The 25398-nt window shown below is 42.2% G+C and overlaps 1 protein-coding gene across 1 annotated transcript; it reads left to right on the top strand.

Moving 5' to 3' along the window:
- On the top strand, positions 1-25357 carry itga10 (integrin subunit alpha 10). The gene is made up of 30 exons (XM_022756477.1): positions 1-52; positions 6215-6326; positions 6460-6569; positions 6682-6770; positions 8431-8545; positions 8733-8860; positions 9508-9656; positions 14721-14871; positions 17771-17936; positions 19005-19078; positions 19166-19310; positions 20399-20547; positions 20704-20847; positions 21002-21208; positions 21309-21439; positions 21709-21875; positions 22032-22174; positions 22284-22394; positions 22504-22589; positions 22674-22815; positions 22934-23026; positions 23140-23216; positions 23381-23470; positions 23563-23647; positions 23751-23864; positions 23939-24046; positions 24138-24251; positions 24336-24431; positions 24519-24632; positions 25158-25357. Exons 1-30 carry the CDS (start codon positions 1-3, stop codon positions 25209-25211), a joined length of 3516 nt encoding a protein of 1171 aa, XP_022612198.1. The 3' UTR covers positions 25212-25357.
- Positions 25358-25398: the final 41 nt, after the last annotated feature.

The following is a 25398-nucleotide window of genomic DNA, read 5'->3' as shown; positions in this document are numbered from 1 at the left end:
ATGGAGTTGCGTAAATACCTGTTGTGCCTGGGGTTCCTCCTCCTTTTTAAAGGTAAGAACTACTTTTCAGTCCAGTTTTTCAGTGTTATTTATGTTTTTCCCAAATTTTTCATTCAAAAGAATCAACTACAATTTAATTTTTACATATGAAAAAAAAAAAATTATTTGAGTCTGAGCAGGAAGGCAAATACTCCAGTCACTAATCCTAAAGCTCCTTAAACTCTATGAAAAGTCAAACGCTCGTCCATGATTGATGCTTCTTCCCTGCCCAGTTGCTATCCTGCCCTCCAGTGCTGTCTAACTGGGTGATATGGTCATTAACCTCCACAACTTTTCTTCTTTAACAGACAACATATGTGAATAATGGAGTCACACGTGCCTCCCCGAGTCCCAAAGAGCTTTGTTCTGTGTGACAGTAAACGACTGACCTTGAAGACATTCCTAACATGACTGTGTGCGGTGCAGCAGAGAGGCAGGCGTATTAAAACATATGGCCACACTCCATTTGCCAAACAGATCAAACGTATAGGAAGCTGCGCATGAGTCCAACAAAGTGATGGTTCCTGGTTCAAAGTCTAATCCTTTAGTAAATCTATCAGTGATGTCCATACTGAGGAAGTATTTCATTCTCTTTGGAGGCCTTCAGCTACCAGAAGATGTCTGGAGCCATCAGAGATATTTGCATGTATCCTCTGCCAAAAGGTTACTGGTTCATCTCCGCTTACAGCTGACACCTTCTAACCCTGGCAGCTGTGTAACACGACCTCACGGGTCACATCGGCCATTTCCATCTCTTAGACTTGATGTCTAACGTGCCCTTAATAAGGCGTCGGTGCCACGAGTCTTTTCTCCATATAACATGAACATCAGCTACCCTCAACTACTCATGTTCACTGAGGCAGAGCGGCCTCACACACCTCATTGAGCCATTCCTGCTCACCAGGAAGAAACTGAAGAAAAAGACCATTGTTGTCTACCAAAACTTATGCAGCGGTTAAACTGCTGCATTACAGCATGCAGCCATTAAGAAAAATTAGATCAACAGGGTGAGATATTATGTTGTGCAAGGCATGTTGAGTTCATATCTGCACTGAATCACACACACACACAGTGTCTGAAGTTGATCTATAGATTGAGATGTTGGCATTTGTGCCAAATTTGAACTTTAGACTAAAGCCTGATTATCCAGGCTATATGCAAAGTGCTTCTCATTCAGTAGCTGAGTAATTAACAAGGAATGCATATAGCACTGAGGTTATTCACACAGGCACACACACCTTTTTACACATACCAGCAACCAAATGTTGCCTGTCGTATGGTTTTATACATTACCCTCCATTAGCTGTTGAAATCAAGCATGTACAGGGTAATTTTCCCCCTCTTTTTACCACCTAACCTGTGCTTTAATTTGTGCTTTAGCTTATGTGATTTTAGTTTGTGTGTGTGTGCGTGTGTGTGTTCTTGCATGTGTGTGATGTTTTTAGCTTGTGCATGTGTCATACAGGAGCATGTAGTTGAGGGAGTATGTGTGTAATGTTAATGGTTTCAGCAGAGCTCCCCTGATGTGGGCAGCAGGAATCCCATGTCTGTTACACTCTGTTATGCTTTACTGAGATGTCGAACACAGGTGTGTGTGCCTATGTGTGTTGAACTCCATTTCACCGGTCATTCATAAATTCTTGCTATTATACTCCCAACTATCTCCTTGTGTTTTTTTACTCTCCTATCATTTGCTGATTTTCATTCCTATACTCCCCCTCTTCCTTTTCTTCCACCCCCATTCCCCACGAGAGGGTGACAGAGATGAGAACAGAACACGTTTGAGATAATGGAGAGAAAATCTGTGAAAGAGTAAGAAGAGGTGAAGCTGGGGTGGGTGCACGGGAAACATTATGAGTCAGAAATAAAGATGATAGAAACAGACAATCAAGCAGACATCTCTACTGCTGGACCTTTCACAGAGGTGCTATAAGTCAGCGATGTAAGTTAAAGACACTGAGCAAAGGACCAGGAAGATTGTACATTGTAGTATGAAGTTCAGTTTCTTTTCCTAAACATGTACACTCACATATGTATATAGCCTACTACACACTCACAACCATACACATTGAGCAGCAGTAGTGCCCAGAGCTGAATGTGTGGTTGAGAGAATCTGGACTCAGTTTGGCTTGATAAATGTTTGCCGTCAGTTGTCATGGCGATGGGTGGTCAGACAGCCTGCGGTACAGTGTCATATATATAAACCCCAATGAAAATGAAACCAGAGGAGGGAGGACAGGACAGGGAAAACAGGGAATGATGGTACCGTTTTGTGGGAGTCTGAGGGGTTGGCAAGGGAGAGGGGGGCCTTGTGGTAGAGTTACAGTGTGTGTTTCTGTGTGTTATAGGAGAGAGGGTAAAAAAGGGGGAGCAATTTATGGTTTATGAGAGAATGAGTGAACTAGGAGGATGAAGGAGAAAATCAGTAGCAGAGGTTGTTATCAGAGGCTTGGTTTGTTGTGGACAGAAATTTGGAATTGGAAAGGGTGGATGATGTTGCCACAAGAAAAGACAAGACAAAACAATCAAATTTAACAAAGCTGTGTGTAAGAAGGGTGGTGGTAGAGAATAAGAGGGAATAACTTATTGCAGCAAGTTGGGATAGAGAGATTTTTATTCATTCTAGCCATGAAAACGGGAGATTTAGTGTTAAGGAATTATTGTATCCTTGCCTACGCATATTCCCATTGGTGGAGTGTATTAAACATCTGTGTAGAATCAGAGAGATGGCCGATTTTCAAAGTCACTGGGGGTTTGGAGGTTGAAATATTGGGAGCTCATACAGATCTACAAGATGAACAGAAACAAGACTAAGAGACTACAGCCATACTAGCGGCTCTGCGAGACTGTATTTAGGCACAGAGGTACAAAACGCTCATGCTGGCATGCTACCATCCAGATACTAAGCAGATATAATGTTTACCATGTTCACCATCTTAGTTTAGCAATTTACCATATTGAAATGAGCTAGTTTAGTACTGAACACAAAGTAAAGCTGAGGCTGATGGAAATGTTGTTAGTTCTAGATATGTAGTCATAAACCAAAGGACTGGACCAATTCAAATTTTGACCTGATGGCACAGAGCCAGGGCTGTGTAGGAACACCTGAGTCTTTTTTCAGTACACACAGAGAAGGGATAGCTAGCTAACCATCAAGAGATATTAACTTAATTTGATTAAAAGAGTGTATTAGATTACAATCACTTACTCTACCTTTAACACAAAACCACAAAACTTATGAGCCTCATGGTAGTGCTAGACGAGAGGTCAGGGCATCTCCAACATGTGATAGTTGTTGAGATGTTTCAATCAAGACCAACTGAAGGACCAACATTGCCATCCAAAAACCCACATCCTTGTAGCTTTGGGTGTCCAGTGAGTAAATCTGGGAACAATAAAAAGCATGAAACCTGATTGAAAATGCAATGACATTACAGGAAAAACATCTGTAAGAATGAGAAAGTGAACGAGCAAGATGAAGAAATTACAGTATGTGCATGCAGGAGTAGAGATGGAAGAGAAACGGTGAACATATCTAGTTTCTCACTCAAAAACCAAGTGGAATCCCCCCTCTGATTGGCCTGGCTGAGGTAACTGTCTGTGTGTATTTGTGGGGAAGTATCTGTATACAAGTGTGTGAGTAGATGGTGTATAATCACAGCAGCAGTGTTCTGGTCTTGTTTCCCATCCTGGACTACTTTTCTCCAGTGGTATCACTGAGTTATGTACGGCATGAGAGCTACTGTACCCCCGGATGCTGCTAAATTACATGTCAAGTCAAATTTATTTAAAAAGTCCCTTTAACAAAACACACCCTGCTTTTCAAGGCTACAAATAGCATACAGTAGATACACATATACAGATAGTTAAATACCTACTGTGAAGAGCTTCATGGTGTTTCTGAGACTGACTTTCGTGGAAGGAATTGTCAGGTTTGGAGAGAAAGACTCTGCTCTCTCAGGGAGCTCTTGAATAATCCGTCCAGCAGTGAAGATTCTGGTTGAAGAATAAATACCCCTTTGTATTATATGAAGATTAAATCTTTGTTACATTACAGTACCAAAAATATAGCACATAAAGAAAAGGTTGGTCTGAAGGAGGGAGCTGTGACAGCAAACAGTCTTGGCGTGAGTGTATCAAAAGTAAGTAAGAGCAATCAGCTGATATAAATGACTTCAAGTCATTTATAGCTTTCTTGTAAAACATTAAAGGAATAGTTTGACATTTGATATTTGGGAAATATACTTATTCAGTGACAGTAACAACCCCCCCCCCAATAAAACAGTGAATTTTCACTTTAATGCTTCAGTTTTTTACAGATTAAACTAACGATATACATACAACACGTTAATGAGCTTTAGAGGTGCTGGTTGGGGTTAGGGTAGATTTTGTTACTTTTGAACAGAGACAAGCCGTTTCCCCATGTTACCGGTCTTTACACTAAGCTAGTCAACATATAGCCTGTTGGATGCTGGCTATAGCTTCATATTTAGAATAGCATGACTAATTAAAACCAGGAGGGCAAGGTCACCCTAAATGTTTGATGAATAAAGTATAATGTAATAGAGAAGAGTTGTGCGACTTGTGCAGGAAATTTAATTCTGGGCTGCACTGAACTTATAACAAAATTTACTTTGAAATGTGAAGTCTTTGTTACAGCTAAAGAGTCTATCCTTAGTTGGATATAATTGATTTTGAACTATTCATTCATTTAGTTTCACTCTGATAATCCTAGCAGGAAACAGTTAATTGATGTACCTTTATGTCACTGGAATTTAGCATTTTCCTGCAGACTGAAAAAACAAGCTGTGTCTTTCGTTTTGCCAGTTAGAACTAGTTTTCATTCGTCAGTTTACACCTAAATTTTCACAACTCAGTGAACTGTCTGACAACCATTTTTGTCTTCTGTCTACCTCACCTCTCTCTCTCTCTCTATGTATGAAGGGCAGGCTTGTGTGTCATAACAGGGGGCTTACTATACTCCATAGTTTTTCTAACCCACACCCTTCTCTGCCTTGCCTCTTCTCTTCTCTCCCCTCTCCTCTCCCTCTTTCCCCTCAGACTGAACTCCCTTTTTCCTCAGAGATTGCTTTTGGTCACTCTGTTTATCCACATTTTCAACCCCCCTCCTCTTCTCTCTCCCAGCCCACTCTCCAAGGCCAAGAGGGAAAATAATAATCTAACTCTGCACCGTAGATGTAACATCAGTTGTTTACAGTTTACAGTTTCATGTTTTGCGTGTTTTTAAATCACTTTAATGGCTATTGTGTTATGCATGTGTCAAATCATATTTTATACTGTTTTAAAGGAAAAGTTAGAAATTTTGCTAAAAACACTTTCCACTTTCCATTTTTCTTCATGTGAGAGAGAAGAGAAGAGCAATACCATTCATGTCTGCTCACTAAATTCGAAGTCATTAAAAAACAAACAAATAAACAAATATTAATTTTACACTTTGGTTTTTATACGTATCAAACACACAAGATATAAAGTCCTAATCTGTGATACGTTATAGGGAGCTTGTTGGCTTTTTTTGGCGTCTTCGGACAAAGGTGGCCGTTTCCCTGTTTCCAGTTTTTGTGCTAAACAAAGTTAACCATCTGCTGGCCATAATTTCATATTTAATGGACTGATGTGAGAAATGTATTGATCTTCTCCTCCAACTCTCTACGAGAAAGTGAATAAGTGTGTCCTTTAATATCCAGTTTCCCCCTTTTAATTCCCCTTAAGTAGCTTTAACGTTGTAAAAAAGAAATCTACTTCCACACTGTGTGACAGTCCGTCATCAATATTCTGTATCAGCTTGTTCGAACTTTTCTTTGAAGCTATGCAATGTTTGAAATATTCAAACTGAAGATTCATTGTTTTCTGCAGAGGCAGCACTTCATCAAATGGAAATATTCTTGATGCCTTATGAATCATTTTATATACATGTCCTCAAGATTATATCATATTTGTTGTTTTTGGAAACTTTGGGATCTTCACCAGAATTTAAAATTGACTTCTGTGTGACTGAACGAAGTTTGGCTGCACAGTAAGAGTTTTTAGTGGCCGACCAACCAGTCAGTTGTGTTTAAAAGGTTATGGGAATGCCAGTTAAAAAAAAAAACATTGTACTTGTTGTCTCTTTGTTACTTGTTATCTGTGTAATAATATGTTTTGTTATATCTTCCAGAGTTGTGTCAGTGTTTCAACATAGATGTAAAGCATCCACGCATCTTCACGGGTCCAGAGGACGCGCTGTTTGGCTTTTCTGTTTTACAGCATGAAGTGGATGGAGAGAAGTCGTAAGTGTGTGTGAGACTGTGAGGGAGAAAGAGAGACAGCGAAAAATAAACATAATTAAACTGTCATAATTCTTACACAAAGAGGGTGCGTGATGATGTTTTGGTGATAATGGGCTTTGTCATTATGTTGAAGAATGCTGGTTGGTGCCCCCTGGGATGGGCCGCCCAACAACAGGAAAGGAGACGTGTATAAATGCATTGTGGGAGAGGAGAGGAACTCAAACTGCAGGAAAGTGAATCTAGGTAAGAGAAACGAATAACCTGAACAAAATGGGCTATCCCCGAAAAAATTCACATCAAGTTTAGACATACTGTAAGTCACTTCATGCTAAACTGGTCTGTCCATCTGTCTCAGGTGAGACTGCTCTTCAGAACGTTTCCAAAAACCTGAGGAATTCTCACCTGGGAATGACCCTCACTCCAGACTCACCTGATGGCTTCCTGGTATGTAGTCTAAACACTGGAAAACGGGGATTTTTATTTTTGCTACGTGGGCATTGTGAGACATACTGTATGTGGGATCCTGAAGGGATGTGGTGAGAGCAGATTGTTTGTTTGACTTGAATTTGAATGAATCATTTCCGTTGGTGTATTTTTATTTGACTCTAGATGCCACCATGTGCAGTTCACTGATCCCCTACTTGCAAAAGAAAAGAGCCAGGTGTCATCGCCTGAGGTGTCATCTTCAAATTGTTCATTTGACAAACTGATAAATCAATTAATCTTTTTAGCTCCACCTCCACCCAGGCATCCACCTGTAGTCTACCTTCCTGTAATGGGGGACATTATTATTGTCAGTCCCTGCTGTGCTGAGCTTGGTGTGATGATAACTTTGTGACTAGTATCTCCAAAATACAGCTCTGACACACACATCTTGTTGTTGCTCTCCAATCCTGATTTCTCCAGTTCCGAGGCGCCTGGCCTTCATACAAACACACTTTTGCAACCGTATGTGTGTGTGTGTGTGTGTGTGTGTGCGCGCGCAGTATGTGTGTGTGCATGTTAGTTACTCTTTCAATATGTGTGCATATACTGTATATATGTGTGTTAGGCAATCGTGCTGGCGTGTTTTAGTGTCTGCCAGGTTTATACTGCTGCTTCGGGTGTGCAGTCGTGCACAGTTCATGAATGCTAGCCAGCATAACCCACTTTAATGTGTGTGTGTGTGTGTGTATCTTAACCCCAGCGGTCAGGTCTATAACAGGATCGGAATGCGTCTCCGGCCCTTTGTTAATGACAGACCTACCAAAAGCCATAGCACCTCTCTCGCTTTTCTCCATCTTCCTCCTTTTCTCTCATCCCTCTCTCCATCCTTTCCTCCCTGCCTGTCTGTGTTCCTGAGGAGAAACCCGTCCATAATGACAGGGCAAGCAAAACCAGGATGTTTCTCTTTCTCTCATTCTACCCCATTTCACCCCACTTTTGGTCTACCTCCTTTGTCTCTCGGCTGAATGCATGAGTTTCTCTTTTATCTCTTCTGTCCACACTCTCCCCATATTCTTCCCTCTTAGTATGAAAGCCAAATAAACGGCATGCTTTGAAGACAGAAATATTTGAAATGTGATACCTCCCCCCACCCCACACTCACCCCCTTACATTTAGCACAATCAGATTTAAATTGCTCTACCGGTCTGGTGTTCCAGCTCTGTTAAACCACTCATGACAACAGTGACTGCCAACATGTCAACAATAGTCTCTCTGCCTCTCCCTCATTTTTCTGTGACCTAAACCACACTATTGTAGTTTTTCCATGACTTATTCCTTCTTATGACTTGTTTTCTTTTTGTTCCATGTCTATCCTCATTTTGTATTTTTTATGTGTTTAAACTTGGGTCACCCGGTGACATATGTCTACGTGTTTAAACCCTTTGATAACAACCAAATAACCACCTACACGTCTCGAGAGCGGAACAGAAATAATTAGAAATGTAAACTGCTCAAATTGACTGTAAATGCTCCCGAAATTGCTTCACCTGTAAAACAGATGCTGTTGTGTGTGTGTGTGTGTGTGTGTGTGTGTGTGTGTGTGTGTGTGTGTGTGTGTGTGTGTGTGTGTGTGTGTGTGTGTGTGTGTATGTATGTGTGTGTGCCTGTGGTTTGGCAGGCATGTGCCCCGCTGTGGTCTCAGGAGTGTGGTACGTCTATGTTCAGCACTGGTATCTGTGCCTCTGTCAGCGATGACCTAGAACCACGGGAGACCATCGCTCCAACAGCGCAAAGTAACCACACATTTGCTCTCACACACACACACACACACACACACACACACACACACACACACACGCACACACACATTCATGCACGCACACACACATTCATGCACGCACACACACACTGAGGCAGAGAAACATGCTGCACTGGCCTGTCTTAGCTAACCAAATACTTTTGAACTCCCACATGTGGTAGGGTGCTCCACATACATGGACATCGTGATCGTGCTGGATGGCTCCAACAGTATCTACCCCTGGTATGAGGTCCAGAACTTCCTCAGCAACATCCTCAGCAAGTTCCACATCAGCTCGGACCAGATGCAGGTAAAAGTGCAAATCGACGTTTGTTTGCGCTGCTTATAAATATTATTTACATTGGTAATGGAAACTTGCGGGTTTGAATTTGAGTTTTGTCTCGCACTTAAACCTCTGGAACCCCTTAGCTGTTGCCCAGAACATTAAGACAAGCTAGTCCCTTGAGTCAAAACATGCACAGTGTGACACATATAAAGAACCAGTTTGGCAAATATGACCAGAATGAATTGCAGTAGTAATGTAAAGCGACATGAGCTGAGCTAGCTTGAGGTTGAGGAGGAATGGAAGCTGGCAGGGGGGGATCTTGGGACATTATTCTGAGCCAAACAACAAGAGGAGTGAGAGGGGGTTTGGGTTTTGAAAAGAGAGAGGGGGTAGCAGGCAATGTGAGGTGAAGAGGAAATACCTCTGGTTTTTGAATGAATTCAAAAATTCCCCAAGTGCACTGTTTGCTTTAAGAACAGGATTGGTACTTAAAGAGATAGTTCACCCCAGAAACATGAGTCTCAGATGTTGCTTTCCACAACTATGTGCCAGCACAACCATGAACATGTGGCATTGTTGAAATGCTTGCGTGTTTGTGTGTGTGTGTGTGTGTGTGTGTGTGTGTGTATGTGTGTGTGTGTGTGTGTGTGTGTGTGTGTGTGTGCATTCAGGTTGGTATACTTCAGTATGGCGAGGTAGCAGTCCACGAGTGGTCTCTGAAGGACTACCAGACCACACAGGAGGTGGTAGAGGCTGCCAAGAACATCAGCCGTCAAGAGGGACGAGAGACACGCACTGCATACGCCATCCACATGGCCTGGTAGGCCCATCAATCACTGTTACTTCACTCTTACTGGCTAATCCTTCCTCTTCTTTGTATTAGAACATACTGTAGATTTGGCTGGGTAAATGGAAACTCTCTGGCTGTTTAGATTTTGGTGTAACATCTTTCTAGTTCTCTCCAAAAATATCTGTATATAATTTGTAGTTATAATGATAATCAGGTCTATTTGCCTCTAGTCTGTTCTTCTTTCTAATGATATGCTCCAGTATAATCCCATCAGGCTGCTTTTGATTTATGGTTTACCAGACTATCAGAAGAATTAGATTAAACATCATGGAGTGCTTAGAGCTCCTCTAATCAATGTTTTGATAACACTAATATTTTTAGTTTAACAGTGGATCACATGACTGTATGTAATGTGAAAGGAGTAACTTGTAGTGACAGACCTATACATAAGTATGATAAATCCTCCGCTTTATCAAGTCATTTTAACATCTTTCAGCCCATTGTTTTGGTATTATGGTTCATAACTTTACTGTTTTGGTTCAGTTGCACTGCTCTCATGAAACACATTTCCAGCTGTAGCAGGCAGCTGTTTGCAGCTAAAAAGCTCTGACAAGGCCACTGTATGCTACCCACCCAGCACCAAACAGCAGACAGACTTAGTTAGAAACTAGCTGGTGAACACAGTGGAGCATTTAGCAGCTAAAGTTGGTGGAAACCAAAGGAGAACTAAAAGAAAAGTGAATATTAGACTTTGCCAGGTGAACACAAACACAACTCTGAATGAATGATAATGTTTCTCCTTTTTTGAATCCAAGTAACTTGTTACTTGGATTAAAAAAAAATCATATATCTGTTCTTTTCCTTAAGTAAAATTAGAAATACAGGCCTTTTACTTGTAATACAATTTTTTTCAATGTAGTATTGCTAATTTTACTCAAGCAGGGAATCTCAGTACTTCTTACACCACTGTCTTCAAATTCTCTCCTCTTCATTACTCCTGGCTGTATCGTTGCTTGGTCTGTCATCACCTTCATGACTTTTCTTCATAGAAATATGTTGGGGGTGTTTAAGACTGTAACCCAAGTCTAAAGAAACAACTCTATAGGTTGAGGGTCAGTGAAAATCTCTAAGTCTTAAAATATCCCTTTCTTTTCAAAATAAAATTCCTGCTTTATTAAAGTCATACCCACATAGAGCACCACACCCAGACCTGATGTGTGGCCACGACTTCCATTTTGGGATGTGTGTCTTGGAGAGGTATTCTACTTTGACACATGCACACGCGCACACACACACACACACACACACACACACACACACACACACACACACACACACACGCACACACACACACAGGTAATTGGAGAGTTCCTGTTTTCTGGTACATTTAAAGGTAAAAGTTGGAGAGGTTTAGGAGGAACATTTAAAAGGTAGTTGAAAAGCAGTGACTGGAAAATGGAGCCATTAAAATTGTGTAACTGTGGCCTTAAAACGCCAGCGACAGGAAAATCAGACAACACCACTACCCACTCTGTCCACTCCCTGCCTCTTACTGTCACTGGCTTCCCCCACTGACAGATGGTGAAAACACTGTGTCGGTAGACTCATCAGTGCCCATTACTAAAAAAGAAATATAGCACCCAAGCTACTGAAAGTTTTCTCATCCTGGTGTGTGTGCCAGAGTAAAGAAATCAGGCCTAGGTTACAGTTTCTAAAATAATTTTAGATTGATTTGATATCAAGAGGAGGTTATATCAAAATATAACAATTTACATTAAGACTTATACAAACATATGTACTCCCCCTTTACACATACACACAGACAGATGGACAGATAGCAGTGCTGGTACTGGGCAGGAAAGTGACGGGGTAGAAAAACAGTGAGATTAGCTGAGCTGGACCAACTGGCTGCTGGCTCAGCACGGCTGCAGGTGTGGCACGGCCTGACCCAGCCTGGTCAGCCAAGTAGTGCTGCTACAGCTGTAAAAATACACACACAGACATGTACAGTACACACATGCATGGATGAATACCCCCACACACATCAGGGACTGACACCATACACTTCAAATTCACATGCATATAGTTTTAATCTTTATGCTCATCAAAGGCATTGACTGCATTCGTTCCGTGGCCCCTTAACCTCAACTTTAACAGCATGTTTGACTTTTAACCTTTACCCCTAGCCCTGTCCTTATTATAAACTTAACCCTAAACCCGAGCACTTAGCTAAAATAGCTCTTAAAAGAAAAGAAGACGTGCAAACTGGTCCTTCTCTCTCTCTCTCTCTCTCTCTCTCTCTGGAGATTTTTGATATTCATATTCTTGTCAAGATGATCAGTACACACTAACACAGAGCTGGCCTGAAACTTTACACTTGGACTTTAGTCAGGTAAAATCACAGAAAACTTAGACTTCAAATTGTCTGATCCGATTTCTGACTCACTTAAGACCTGACTGTCTGGGTCTTCTTGGAAGATGACGGAAACGGATGGTAGTTTAATTGTCATCTCAGCCAAGTCAGTAGAAAAACAACCACTCGTATCACCTGTATCTGCTACACTATGTAACTCGATTCACAAATGCTAAAAGTGTAGTGATGACAGGGGAAAACAAATGGGGGAAAAAAATGGAAAACAATAAAAAGCAGCAACAGTTTGCAATAGAAGAAAAAAAAATTCACTGTAAAACCGCAGAAAATAACAGTTTAAAGAGACTTGACTCTCTTGTTTACTTTCTGTTTGAGAGATAGATGAGATGGTCGATACCACTTTAATGTCTGTATGGGAAATATGAAGCTTCAGCAGGCAGCCAGTTAGCTTAACTTAGCATAGCTTAGTTAAGCGTACAGACTGGAAACATGAGGAAACAGCTCGTCTTGTCAGGCTCTGTCCGCAGGTAACAATATCTGCTCACCTCTAAAGCTTCAGGTTTGCTGCCAAGAAATAGTCTGGCACAAAACCCCCAGTGACACTGCAGCGGGTCATTATTAAAGTTCAGTTTTGTACGGATTAAGCAAACAAGACATGTTAAATATGGAGCTTTCAAGGTGCTGATAGGCGGATTTCATTACAGTTGAACAAAGCTTAGTTGTGTTGTACTATTTCCAGGCTTTATGCTAAGCTACGCTAAAGGCTGCTGATTGTAGATTAATATTTACATATACAGACTGAGTGGTATCAATCTTCTCGTCCAACTGAAGAAAGTGAAAAAAAATGTGTTTCCAAAGTTGTCAAATTATTGCTTTCTTTATTAGGCCTATACTTTGAAGCGAATTGGTCTCAGCCTTTAAAGGAAACTCTCAAGCAAGTCGCCCCCCCCACCCCCCCCACCCCCACCCCACCCCACCCCCTGTGGTCACACACACACTGAACACCACAAACACTAAATGCATTTTGTGTCTCCTCACACTGTACACACAGTTACCAAGAACGGCACGTCTGTTTTGACACTCATCTTCCTGTGCAGTAGGGCACCAGGGCAAAGTGTAATGTCGACATGTAAATGACAGTAATGGACTGTAGGTTGTACAGTTTCAAGGCAGAGTAGATGACAGACTCATGCATGAACATCAAACAACCCTCTACAATTGGATTAGCCACTGATTTTTATATTGCTCCACCCGTCTGAGACACTCTCAGTCACCCACACACATACACATGAAAGTACACACACAGGCCGCTGCGCTGTGTCATTACCGTACTACTGTGACTCCATAAAATGGCTAGTAAATACAACCAGGCCTCCCAATTAGCCCTACTCACTTTCTCTCCTCTTTCATCTCCCCTTTCCTCTTTCCCATCTCCTTGTTTCTTTCATCCTAATTTTTCTGTGCTTTCCTCTGTTTGTTTTTATTCTACCTTCCTTTTTTACCTGTTTATATCTGTCTTGGCTCGTCGTTTATCCCCCGCTTTCTTCTACTGCCCTGCTCGCTCTTTGGTTTCTTTCTTTCTTCTACCAGTTTTATTTCATTGAACACTTCACACGAACTTAATACCACATCAAAGCAGGATTTGCACTTATTAGTTTTACTGTTTGGCTCCATTTTACTGTCTTTTATCATTCTTTCAGTTCTTTTAAAATAGTTTCACAGGCCCATTTTATTCTTTTCAGTTACCTTTGTTTGTATTTTTTTGTTTTGCTCATCTCCCTTCTCTCTGGCTATCTTTTCATTCTGTCAACGATTGCAGTCTCCCTACTTCTTTTATCATCTTCCCCATTCTTTTAGTCATCTATTTTTCCTCTCCTTTCTTTTACTTTGACTCCTCTCTTCTGTTTTCTCCTGTCCTCTCCTTTTCTGCACCCTATGTAATTTGCAGACTGCATAGGGGAAACAGTTGTTTTTAACTCTGAGTTTCTTGCGGCTGACCACAATGTTATATTTAGGCAAGGGCTGGAGTTAGGCCTGAAAATGACTGAGTTCACTAGCAGTGACTACTCTTCCCAGTTGTGTGTGTGTGTGTGTGTGTGTGTGTGTGTGTGTGTGTGTGTGTTGGTCTGAGGCTTACCAACCCTATTCAACACTTGAAGCAGGTCCTGCTGAGAACAGGTTTCCTGCAGACAAACAGGGTGCGGCCTGGGTCTGTTGGTGTGTGTTTGTCATTAAGGTTTCCTCTCTATCATGGCACAACCGGATGGGAATGCACAGATGCGGTCACTGTATGCAGTGACACATGCACATTGCAGTGACCAATTCGAGTCAACTGGCAGCTAATGTATGTGTGTCAAGCATGACCAATATAGTCTTGGAAAGGCCCAGTTGTGTTTTGAACCATTTATACTTGATGGGAAGCGACTCAAATCCAATGTCTCACTGTTTTACTAGCTATTCATTTTCTCAGAGAAGCACTTGAAATTGTATGTTATCTTATGGAGGACGTTTATTTGAGATTTTTGGAAACTGACTGGATACTCCCTGGTGCCCTCTCTCTCCCTTTGGCCCTTTCAATCCTTTAACTTCATACTTTTCTTCTCTTTTCCTCTCATGCTCTCTGTCTCAAATCAAATTGAGTTCAGCCAGGATTTCATAATTGGCATGATTGAATAACATCTTTTGATATATCTGTCTGTCTCACTTTCTCTCCATCTTTGTAGCACAGAGGCGTTCAGCGCTGAGCGTGGAGCGAGGGAGGGCGCCACCAAGGTGATGATCGTAGTCACAGATGGAGAGTCACACGATGGGGAGGAGCTACCAGACGCTCTGACGGAGTGCGAGAACAGAAACATTACGAGATACGCCATTGCTGTGAGTACATCTCATCGTGTCTCAATGGGTCATTGTCTTGGAGGAGCTGAAATATCATAATTTCCGGGTTCTTCTTTCTCCTGATGCTTAAAATGTTCCCTGACATTCCAGCACATTGTCTGAAAGAGGTACGCTGACCATATACTCTACACCCTCAGGCAACTGCACAATACCACCACCACTCCCACAAAAATAACATCTCCAAATTACCAAATGAACCCCTTGGGTCTACTAAAATAGCCAAGTGGGAACAAAAACTCTTCCTTTCCAGCCCCACCCGACCCCCTCTACACACAGAAACGCACTGAGTGGTTGTATGGTTTCAGACTCAGAGGAGCAGACAGACTCTAGTGGCAGGACTGCTCGCAGACCCCTCCCTATCCCTCAAGAGAAACTGGGGAACCTTCAGACTCCACTGGAACCACAGAAGAGGAGAACATGAGCCACCATTGAGAGTGTGCCAAAAAAGTGCCACCATAGGAATATGTGTAGATGGTGAAGATCAGATAAACCAAGTGACCGACAGATGGAGAAGCTCAGTTACAAGTCTGTGTTTGTGCGGATGTTGGAATCATTATAAAGTTTGTGTGCTGGGAATCTGTCTGGACGATTTAGCATAGAAAATGAAAGGTTTGTATTTACCATATTGTTATAGACCATGTTTTGTTTTGGGCAATTTTTGCGGATAGGGACAGTGAGAGAGTGACAGTTGGGGAGAGAGAGGGGATGACATACAGTCAGACATGGGTCAGACTTGAACCCATGGCCACTGCGGTAAGGACTGAGCCTAAGTGGTATGCGCTACCAGTTGAGCCACTGGGGCGCCCCCATGTTTTGTTTTTTGTTTTTTGCCTCACTAAAGGAATACATCTTGGGAAATTAAATGCACTCTGTGTCTTAGGCATCGGTTCAGCCAAATTTAAAGACAGCTCACACTTAGTTTTAGTGGTTTCAAACCATGCAGATTGTTTTTGGCTTTATTTGCCCTGGTTTGGAGATGTCCTCTGAGATTTCTGCTGCCACGCTAATACAACAGAGATGAAGAAGTTGTTTGTAGTGCCCAAAGTAATCAAAGTAAGAGTGTACAGCCTATGCTTGACAGAAGTGCTTTGAGCTTAATGCTAACATGCTCACAATAGCATGCTGATCGTAAATAGGTATAAGACCCCCCCATCTTTAGAGTGTTAGCATGCTAACATTTGAGTATGAAACACAAAGTGTAGCTGAGGCTGATGGGAATTAGTGCCAGTAGTTTTGTGGGTATGTGGTTACAAACCAAAGTATTAGATGAAGGGAAACTTTGATCTGATGGTGGCGCTCCCTGAAAAGTCAGAGGATCACCAAAGTTATTACAATTCGTCCTGAGGGGGGCATGAATGATTCAAGAGCCACTAATACTGTCCGTACTACTCTGGAGAACCCACAGATCTCACAGTGGATAGCTTTAAAGGGGGGAAACAGGAAGAGACTAAAGGTTAACTGTGTTAAAACACGCTGTTATGGTCATATCACTGTGGGTTTGGGTATAACTACTTGAACTATCTGACATGTGTTAGGTCAACAGAAGTTTGGTTTGAGATAAAGAAACTGACAGCCAGATGCAGAAACTGAAGGTAATTGTACACACAGCCTTGAATGATAAAAGAAACAAACAAAAATGGATGATGAAAACAACAGAGAATGAGCTGCTTTTTGTGTTCAAGTGTTTGCCCAAAAAGTCAAAGTGATGACAGGTAAGTGGTGCTTGTAACAGCAGCCATGTTTTGATGTTGCTCTTTGTGCTGCTGCCCCTGTGTGCGTGTGTGTGTGTGTGTGTGTGTGTGTGTGTGTGTGTGTGTGTGTGTGTGTGCAGTGAAAATGGCTCACAAGGGAGGGCTGAGCTTTCAAAAGAGCACAGGCAATGCAAACTGTTTTATACATCAGTGCAGGTCAGGGGCTAGAAATGTGTGTTTGTGTGGGAGCAGTTCATGTAGAACTGTGTAGTATGTATTGTAACTTTTTTTTTTTTCTTTACAACTATTTAAATATAATTAAAATATAAAAAATAAAAATATAGTTAAAATCTATAAATTTGTTTTGCATTTTAACAGGATTTTTCTGATTTCTTCTTTATTTTTCTGTGTGTTCATGACCATGTAAAAGCCACCAGCGGTTGGAGGCCTGAGTGGAATTTTTACCTCTATCTTAATGTACATATTTATAAGTCGACTCTCTTCGCATTACACACTACACCCCTCTCCGTCCCTTACCCTTTGAAAACAGAGGATTTCCTTAGTTTGCTTGGCAGCTGGAGTCACAGGGGGAGATTCTTGGGTTTGGTTTCTCTTATGGAATTTTCTCATTTGTACTTCAGGCGTCAAGCCATAGGCCGCTGCTGCTACAATATATCTTGTGCATCAGTCATCTCTTCACCTCTCCGCCAGGCCTGTGCACCTCATTTACAAATCCCTGGTGGCTGCCATTTCCTTCTGTCTTATGTTTTGTAGTCAGTTTGTTGCCTTTAGGTATTGCTTAATTACTGGTAAATTACACAGGCAGTGACACAGCTATGAAGTGTGTTTATTTTCATGTTGGAGAGTTAAATCCTGCAGCTCCAGGTTACTTGTGTGCTATACTTCAGAGATTAGGGGGTGGTGTTGGCCCTCTCTTGTCTTCCCTCAAACTCCAGGCTCTGTGATATCTCTCTTTCTCTCTTCAAGGTGGAGAAGCAATTGCTCTGATACATGCCAAAGTATCTGTTTAGGCTCTGTTTTTCTCACTTTCACTACCTTTCTCTGCTTCCAGCACAAATCCCTCAATGTTTTATTGAACCTGTGTTATCTGCTTATTCATTCACAGTGTTTTTGAGTGTGCTCTCACAGACATTTTCTCTCTCTTTTTTTCCCACGCTGGGCTCCAGGTTCTGGGTCATTACATCCGTCGTCAGCAGGACCCTGAGACGTTCATTAATGAGATCAAGTATATCGCCAGCAACCCTGATGACAAATACTTTTTCAACGTGACTGATGAAGCCGCGCTCAATGACATTGTGGATGCCCTGGGAGACCGCATCTTCACTCTGGAAGGTGTGTGAAACAGGGAAGGAGTCAGGGGGTGAATGAAAGATGCACAAAAACAAAACAAAAACAAAAGAAAGAAATAAAGCAGCAGTGTAACAGTTTGTTAATGATTAGCACCGAAGATCACTGGTGTTGCAGGAGAAAAATTCAAAATTCAAATCAAAATTCATATATAGTTTTGTCACATGATGGCATATGTACCGTTGTATTTTGTTTGTCACAAGCAAAAGCATAAAAATACAGATATTTACTGTATAATGTATATAGCTGGGACAGTGACACTTTTCATTATGTAAGTCATTGTAAGATGTATCAATGCCAGGAAATGACCAAATCCAAATACTGACTATTATTTAGATGATCCACTTCAACCACACATTCTCTGCTTTAAAGTACAGATTTATTTATGTCAACCAGAAAAAATAACAGCTTTAATTAACAGCTTTGGTTTGTCATGCAACTAATCTGTAAAATATTGGATTTCTATATACAAAATGATATGGTGGCAATATGTACCTAAGTTAGTTAGTTGGTTTTATTTACAGTGTATGACAATTAAAGCAAATAAACTCAAAAACTAAAATTGAACCCATAGTTTTCCCAATAACACTATTGGTTCAATCAGATTGATCATTATAGAGGAAACAAAACCTGGAGGTAATGTCTGAGAAAGGAGAAGAAATGGAAGCACAGGAATGTGAGTCAGAAGTGCAGAGGGATCAGCGCAGAAAATGGAAGAGAGGGAAAAATGTGAAAAAATAAACAGCGGTCCTGCCGAAAAAGCAAGAAAAGGAAAAGTAGAGGGAGTGTACAGCTATCACTGTAGTTGCGGGAACATGAGAGCAAGGCTGATGAAAGGTGATGCCACCCTGTGAATGTTTAAGGAAATCAGAGAGGAAAGGACAGGAGGAAAGGAAAGGGCGAGGCACATCTGCCACCTGTGGTCTTCAGGGTGAGGGTGATAATGATGCCATCTAGATCAGATGCTGAGAGTGAGAGGAAGGAAGGGAGGGTATGTGTAAAGAACAACATGACGACGGAGAGCGCTGACTTGTTGTCTCCGTCCACCTACAGGCACACTGGGCTACAATGAGAGCTCCTTCCACATGGAGATGTCTCAGATCGGCTTCTCCACACACATGCTGGATGTAAGTCCAACCTGTAGTTTTTCATCTGTGTGTGAAGTGAAAGCGTTTTGCCTGTGTTTCTCACCTATGCGCTGCTCTGTTCTTCAGGATGGCATTCTGTTTGGGATGGTTGGTGCCTATGATTGGGATGGTGGAGTGCTGAAGGAGGGGACCAATGGACGCATCATGCCGCCTAGAGAGGCTTTTGAGAGCGAGTTTCCACTGGAGCTCAAAAATCATGCTGCTTATTTAGGTACCAACATGTCATGCACCCAACATAGTACTCAAAGGATCATTACTGATGTTTGTCATGTGCTGATGCTTTACTATCACAGATTTTCTGTGGAGTGACTTGAGGAGTCTGTCCTTTACAGTGGTGCATTTATGTTGTTGGGAAGCTCCAACATGAGAGACTGGCTGGATTAACCTCACAGTAGCCTGATAATCAGATTGAGTTGCCATCTTGTTTCACTTCATTTTATTATTTCCTTTAGCGCTTAATATTATATTATTTATATTCTGCTATTCTAATTTTCTATTCTATTCTTTTTCATCTCTATTCACCCTATATACATCACTGGACAAATCAGAGATGTGGGTGGTGATTCAGAGGTCTGGCACCAGGCTAATCTCGAAGTGCAAAAATGAGCCGCGGGCCCCAATTCAGACACAATACTCCTTAATTGCCCACAAATTAGTTTGGATATAATTTGACTTAATGAAAACATATTTAAGAAAATGTACTATGTACGCCTGATATCAGCTAAAATATCACCAACAGTAAAACTAAATTTTGACTCATAGTCCAAACTTGCACTTAATCAAGTTATCGCAAAATAACTGCCGAACAGTGAACCTGCGGCTTTCTGTGGCTCCTGAGTGTCTGGTGCTCCAGTGAACTAGCTTTAACTGTTTCCAAAACAGAAACTTCTTTCTTTCCAATAAGCTCCAAAATACATGTGATACTTTTCAAAACATCCTTGTTTACTTATTGTTGTTCTTTCAACGTAACTTTCTGAAAACGCAACCTGTGAATGCACTCCTGTTCTCCAGCCCACTCTCAAATCACAAATGACGGAGCTTTCCACGCGCACCTAAACACACCACCCCAGTGGGATTTTCAAGACCAAGCTTTAGACCGCATGAACATATAAATGTAAACATTGACAGAAAATGAAAACAAGATGTGACACATTACTTATCTGAGCGTTATTTTACATGCACTTTGTAGTAAGTGGATTAAACGACACATAAACATCAGGTATGATTCTGCAACTCTTTACTGAAGGCCAAAATTTGAGCAGCAGTGTGTAAATGACATGTATGTAAACATGTTTTCAGGCTACACGGTGTCATCTGTGATAGTTGGTGACTGGAGGAGACTGTATGTAGCTGGGGCTCCCCGCTTCAAACACAAAGGCAAAGTCATCCTGTTTGAACTCAGTAATGAAGGCGATGTCAACATTGTACAGGCCCTCAATGGAGAACAGGTAACGCACTCTGCTCGGGTCTCTCTTCATTCCTTTCAGTCACTTTCATTTGTTCATTTATTTGAGCAGAAAACAGCGGGAATCTCATTTGTCAGAGGTTAAAGCAAGGACTCCATCTACTGGCAGTAAGCTGTAATAACATGTTTCTGTCTGTAGATTGGATCCTACTATGGCAGTGAGGTGTGTGGGCTGGATATCGACCAGGATGGCATCACTGATGTCCTTCTGGTTGCTGCACCAATGTACCTCGGCTCAGGAAACAAGGAGGCCGGTAGAGTCTACATCTACACCCTCAGTGGGGTAAGACAGCAGTGACGCCGATCACTCCTCTCCATGGGGATGATTACACAGTCATTATGAGAACACACAACGTTTATCAAATTCTTGGGAGGTTTCCATAACAAGTTACCTCCAACTTGTTCACCTTTCCTCCCTCCTCTTTCTTATCTTTCAGGAAGAGGTGTTTGTGTTAAATGGTACTCTGAAGTCAGAGGAAAAGTCCCAGGATGCCAGGTTTGGTTATGCACTGGCAGCCACTCCTGACCTCAACCATGACAACTTCACTGACCTGCTGGTTGGAGCCCCGTTGGAGGACGAGCACAGGGGGGCCATCTATGTCTACCATGGAGACGGTATTTACATCAACCACAATTATAAGCAGGTACTTGCCATTTACCTACAACTACAAGCTCGCCGGCGCATTTCAGAAATCAACTATCAACTAACTTTTGTTTTTGGCTCTGCCTCTCCCATCCTCACAGCGTATTCCAGGGTCATCGATTTCTCCCTCCCTGCAGTATTTTGGCCGCAGTGTGAGTGCTCGGTTGGACTTGGATGGAGATGAGCTAATAGACTTGGCAGTGGGAGCGCAGGGCAGTGCTGTGCTGCTCAGGTGGGTAGACACAGACGAGGAAAAGGGAAAGTCATTGCCTGTGCAGATTTTATTTTATAGCTGCAAGCACTGGGATATAATGAATCTAGGCAATACATTAAATGCATCACCTACAGCCAGAAAGCTTCCACATTAAGAATAATAAACAATACAAAAGAACTGGATTGACTATGTAAATTCAAATAATCTACTTGCTAAAAAAAAAAATAGCTTCTAGCGAACACTTTTATTGTTTTTTTTTTTTCAATGACTGTCCCTCCTGTCCGCAGCTCTCGAAGCATAGTCCAGATCAATGTGAGTCTGTCCTTCCAACCGCACTCCATCAACGTCATTCAGAAGACCTGCCAGAGGGGTGGCAGAGAATCAGCCTGTCTGAATGCCACTGCCTGCTTCACTGCTGTCTCCCGCTCCCCTGGACCACATAGCAACAGCTTTGGTATTTTCCATAAACCCCAAATTCACAGGCTTATAGTCTCGGATCCTTATAATGAGAAATATAAGTGTTGTAAATTGGCCAGGCACTCAAATTATTATTAAAAATGTGAAATTTCCTACACTCACCATCTGTCTCAATTACCGGCTCCCTCCTCAGATCTGTGGGTGTCAGCGATGTTGGATGACAGGAAGTTGTCTGCCCGGGCCCTGTTTGATGACAGCTCCCACAGACAGACTCAGCTGGCAGTCCGAGTTCACACAGGACAAACTCTCTGCTACAAACTGCCTTTCCATGTCTATGTGAGCGTCTGTACACACACCAGCCACATTCAAAAACACCTTCCAGCCTCTATACACATGCATCAGGACAGACAGAGTGACACTTTATTTATTTCTATCTTTGATGTAGGACACAGCAGATTACATCCGTCCAATCAGCTTCTCGCTGCGGTTTAAGATCAACAACACTGAGAGCGGTCCGGTGTTGGATGAAGGCTGGCCAACCACTGTCAAGAAATCTGTGAGTGGCATAATATTGACTGTTACCTTTACAAGATTTCTTATTGGATGACATTTCCTTCCTCTTTTCTCCATTAAACATGCCGTTCTCTGACCTTGTACCTCTCTAGATCCCGTTCTTTAAAGACTGTGGTGAGGATGACGTGTGCACCACAGACCTGGTGCTGCAGGCTCATATGGACATCTCTGGGACGAGGTACAGATTTGAGACATTCCTCTCTTCGCTGCATCTTCTCAGCTGTTGGGGTTTCAGTGAGTTTTCATTGTGTTGTCTCCACAGACAGAAGCCTTATGTGATTCGCAGCCCTCGTAGGCGTCTGGCGGTGGAGGTACAGCTCCAGAACAGACTGGAAAACGCCTACAACACCAGCCTGACGCTGCACTATTCACGCAACCTGCACTTCTCCAGCCTCAGCATTCGGGTAGACAACAGTCGTATACCGCTAAACACATGCAGCACCACGTGTTACTAACCATACACATGCATCCACATGTGCTACCTAACACAACTTCTCTTTCTTCATCTCTCTTTTATCGTAGGAGGATGCCCACTTTAAGATTGAGTGTACAGCGCTTGGTGCTAACAGCCACTCGTGTAATGTGAGCTATCCAGTATTTCGCTCCCAGTCAAAGGTACGTCCATGCCAAGGAAAAGGCTCCATCACTCTCGACTCGGCCCACTCATACTCCACGTCCTCCAGCTGAAATGTGTCACATCAGCCGCCTCTTCTCCTCTGTGTTTGCAGGTCAACTTCATGTTGGAATTTGAGTTCAGCTGCACATCTTTGCACAATCGAGTCCAGATGAAGCTCAATGCTGCCAGGTAGATCACCAAAGCAGCATGTTCTGCGTACTCCATCATGCACACATTTTAGAGATACTCCAATAAACATTTCATTTGTAATTTTGATTCCACAAGAACACACTGATAATGTTTTCTCTTCTTTGAAAGGAACCAGTTTGTGTAACCATCTGGTTCTTTTACAGTGACAGCGTGGAGAGAGAGGATACTCTGGGGGACAACAGTGTTCAGCTACAGAGTTTTGTTCAGTATGAACCAGACCTCTTTGTCAGCAGGTATGTGTGCACAGCATAAAGATATTTTAGTTTCTCCTTGTTTTTATGCATATGAGTGTTTATGTTCGGTTTTTTCCCGTTTTTCTGTGCAGTGACTCTAATTTGAACCGATACGAGGTTCATCCCACTCGAACAGTGTCAGAGGCAATAGGACCAGAGTTCTACACGCACCTCAGGGTATGTCTCACATGCTCATTTAAAAAAAAAAAAAAAAGTTTTGTGAAACTTCCATTAAAAAAAGATGGGGCAAAATCAGAGCATTATTTGTTTACATTTGTAGCTGCAGAACCTCGGCTGTTACGCTGTGAGTAATTTGGAGTTGAGGCTGCATCTGCCCTCTGTGGCTGCAGGAGACAGTGTCTTCATGACTATCACTGATGTCTTCTCATACAACGTGAGTACTTCTTCTGCCCGAGTGTCTGTATCTCTCTTTTCCATCATATCTGACAAATTTAAATCGTCCCATAGGCTACAGGAGTGAACTGCAGCGTGCTGAGTGATCTGGCCCAGCTGAAGGCCAGACAGAGAGACGTACGACCCCTTCATCCTGAAGACATGATGCAGAATGACATACTGGTGAGGCCCCGGGCAGCACAGCAGCTACTGAGCAGTGTGCAGCACCAGCATACATGTTAATATGTGCGTGTATTTCTATGTACATGTCTAGAATTGTAGCAGGTCGTGGTGCACAGAGGTTGTGTGTGAAGTCCAGCAACTTCTGAGAGGGCAGGCTGCTGTCATTCGCGTCAGCCGCAGAGTGCACGATGACTTTTTCAGAAAAGTGAGATTCTCTCTCACACTCACACACAATCCTTCTGCCCTGTGATACAAACATTGGTGTTCACCACCATGTCTCTTTCTGTAGGCCAAATATAAGTCAGTGAGGATAATAGGAGCCTATCGCCTCACAGCTCAGGAGACTAACCTCATCACTCTGGACACAGGAACAGTCTGGAGGGAGGTGAGATGGCTACACTGGTTTTTTGAGTGGCACAATGAGAATACAATGTACTTTCTCTTAACTCTCCTTTCCTGTGTTTTCCTCTAGACTGTACTGGAAGTGCTAAAGGGCCGAGCTATTCCCATCTCGCTCTGGATTCTGATCGGCAGCATCATTGGAGGTTTACTGCTACTGGCCCTCATCATTTTCGCACTGTGGAAGGTACATGTTACATTTCACTTCAAATTTATGTATATCTTTAGATCACAGCAAATTACAGTGTTATATAGTTTATTTGGGGAGGGGGCGGGGGGGGTCAATAACATACTTCTTCCATACCAATCCTGGGACAAAAGGATGAACTTTAAGATCCATCTGATGAACAGCACTGATGTAGAACCTAGACCAGCTTTTATATTTGTTATATCTTCACATCATGAACAAGTATGAAGTCAAATACAAATACAAGTATGAAGTCAAATACAAATACAAGTATGAAGTCAAATACAAATACTAACAAACAAACAAGCAATTTAAAAAGTACTACATTTATAAAGGCCCCACCTAAATACAAATTTGTTACCCCCTTATACCCTGTACTTCTACCCTTGTGCCTACTGGCAGATACCTAGAAAACATTTCATTGGTACTGGCTGTGATCTGAAGCATTATCCAAATCTACGTAACAAAGAAAATACCAGGATGTGCCTTGGACAGAATATCAATCTTTATCTCACTTCCCATCAGCTGGGGTTCTTCACACGCAAACACAGAGGAGAGGATGAAAACCATGAGGACTGAGCCCAACATTTGCTGCCACGACAACAGTCATTTACTATGACAACTACCACATGAGCCGAGTCCACTTCCCACCAGGCACACAGATAGTCCTGGGACTGGACTCGTGACACAGATGCAACAGGGACCTTCAGGACCAAAGAAAGCATCACGAGGGTCAAACAGAAATGCACTACCCACTATTTCCAGG

This window comes from Seriola dumerili, unplaced genomic scaffold (assembly GCF_002260705.1).
Source record: "Seriola dumerili isolate Sdu_G_001 unplaced genomic scaffold, Sdu_1.0 BDQW01000258.1, whole genome shotgun sequence".
In the NCBI taxonomy this organism is placed as follows: domain Eukaryota; kingdom Metazoa; phylum Chordata; class Actinopteri; order Carangiformes; family Carangidae; genus Seriola; species Seriola dumerili.
Note: the sequence above shows the minus strand (reverse complement) of the source record. Positions and strands in the feature narration are given on the sequence as shown.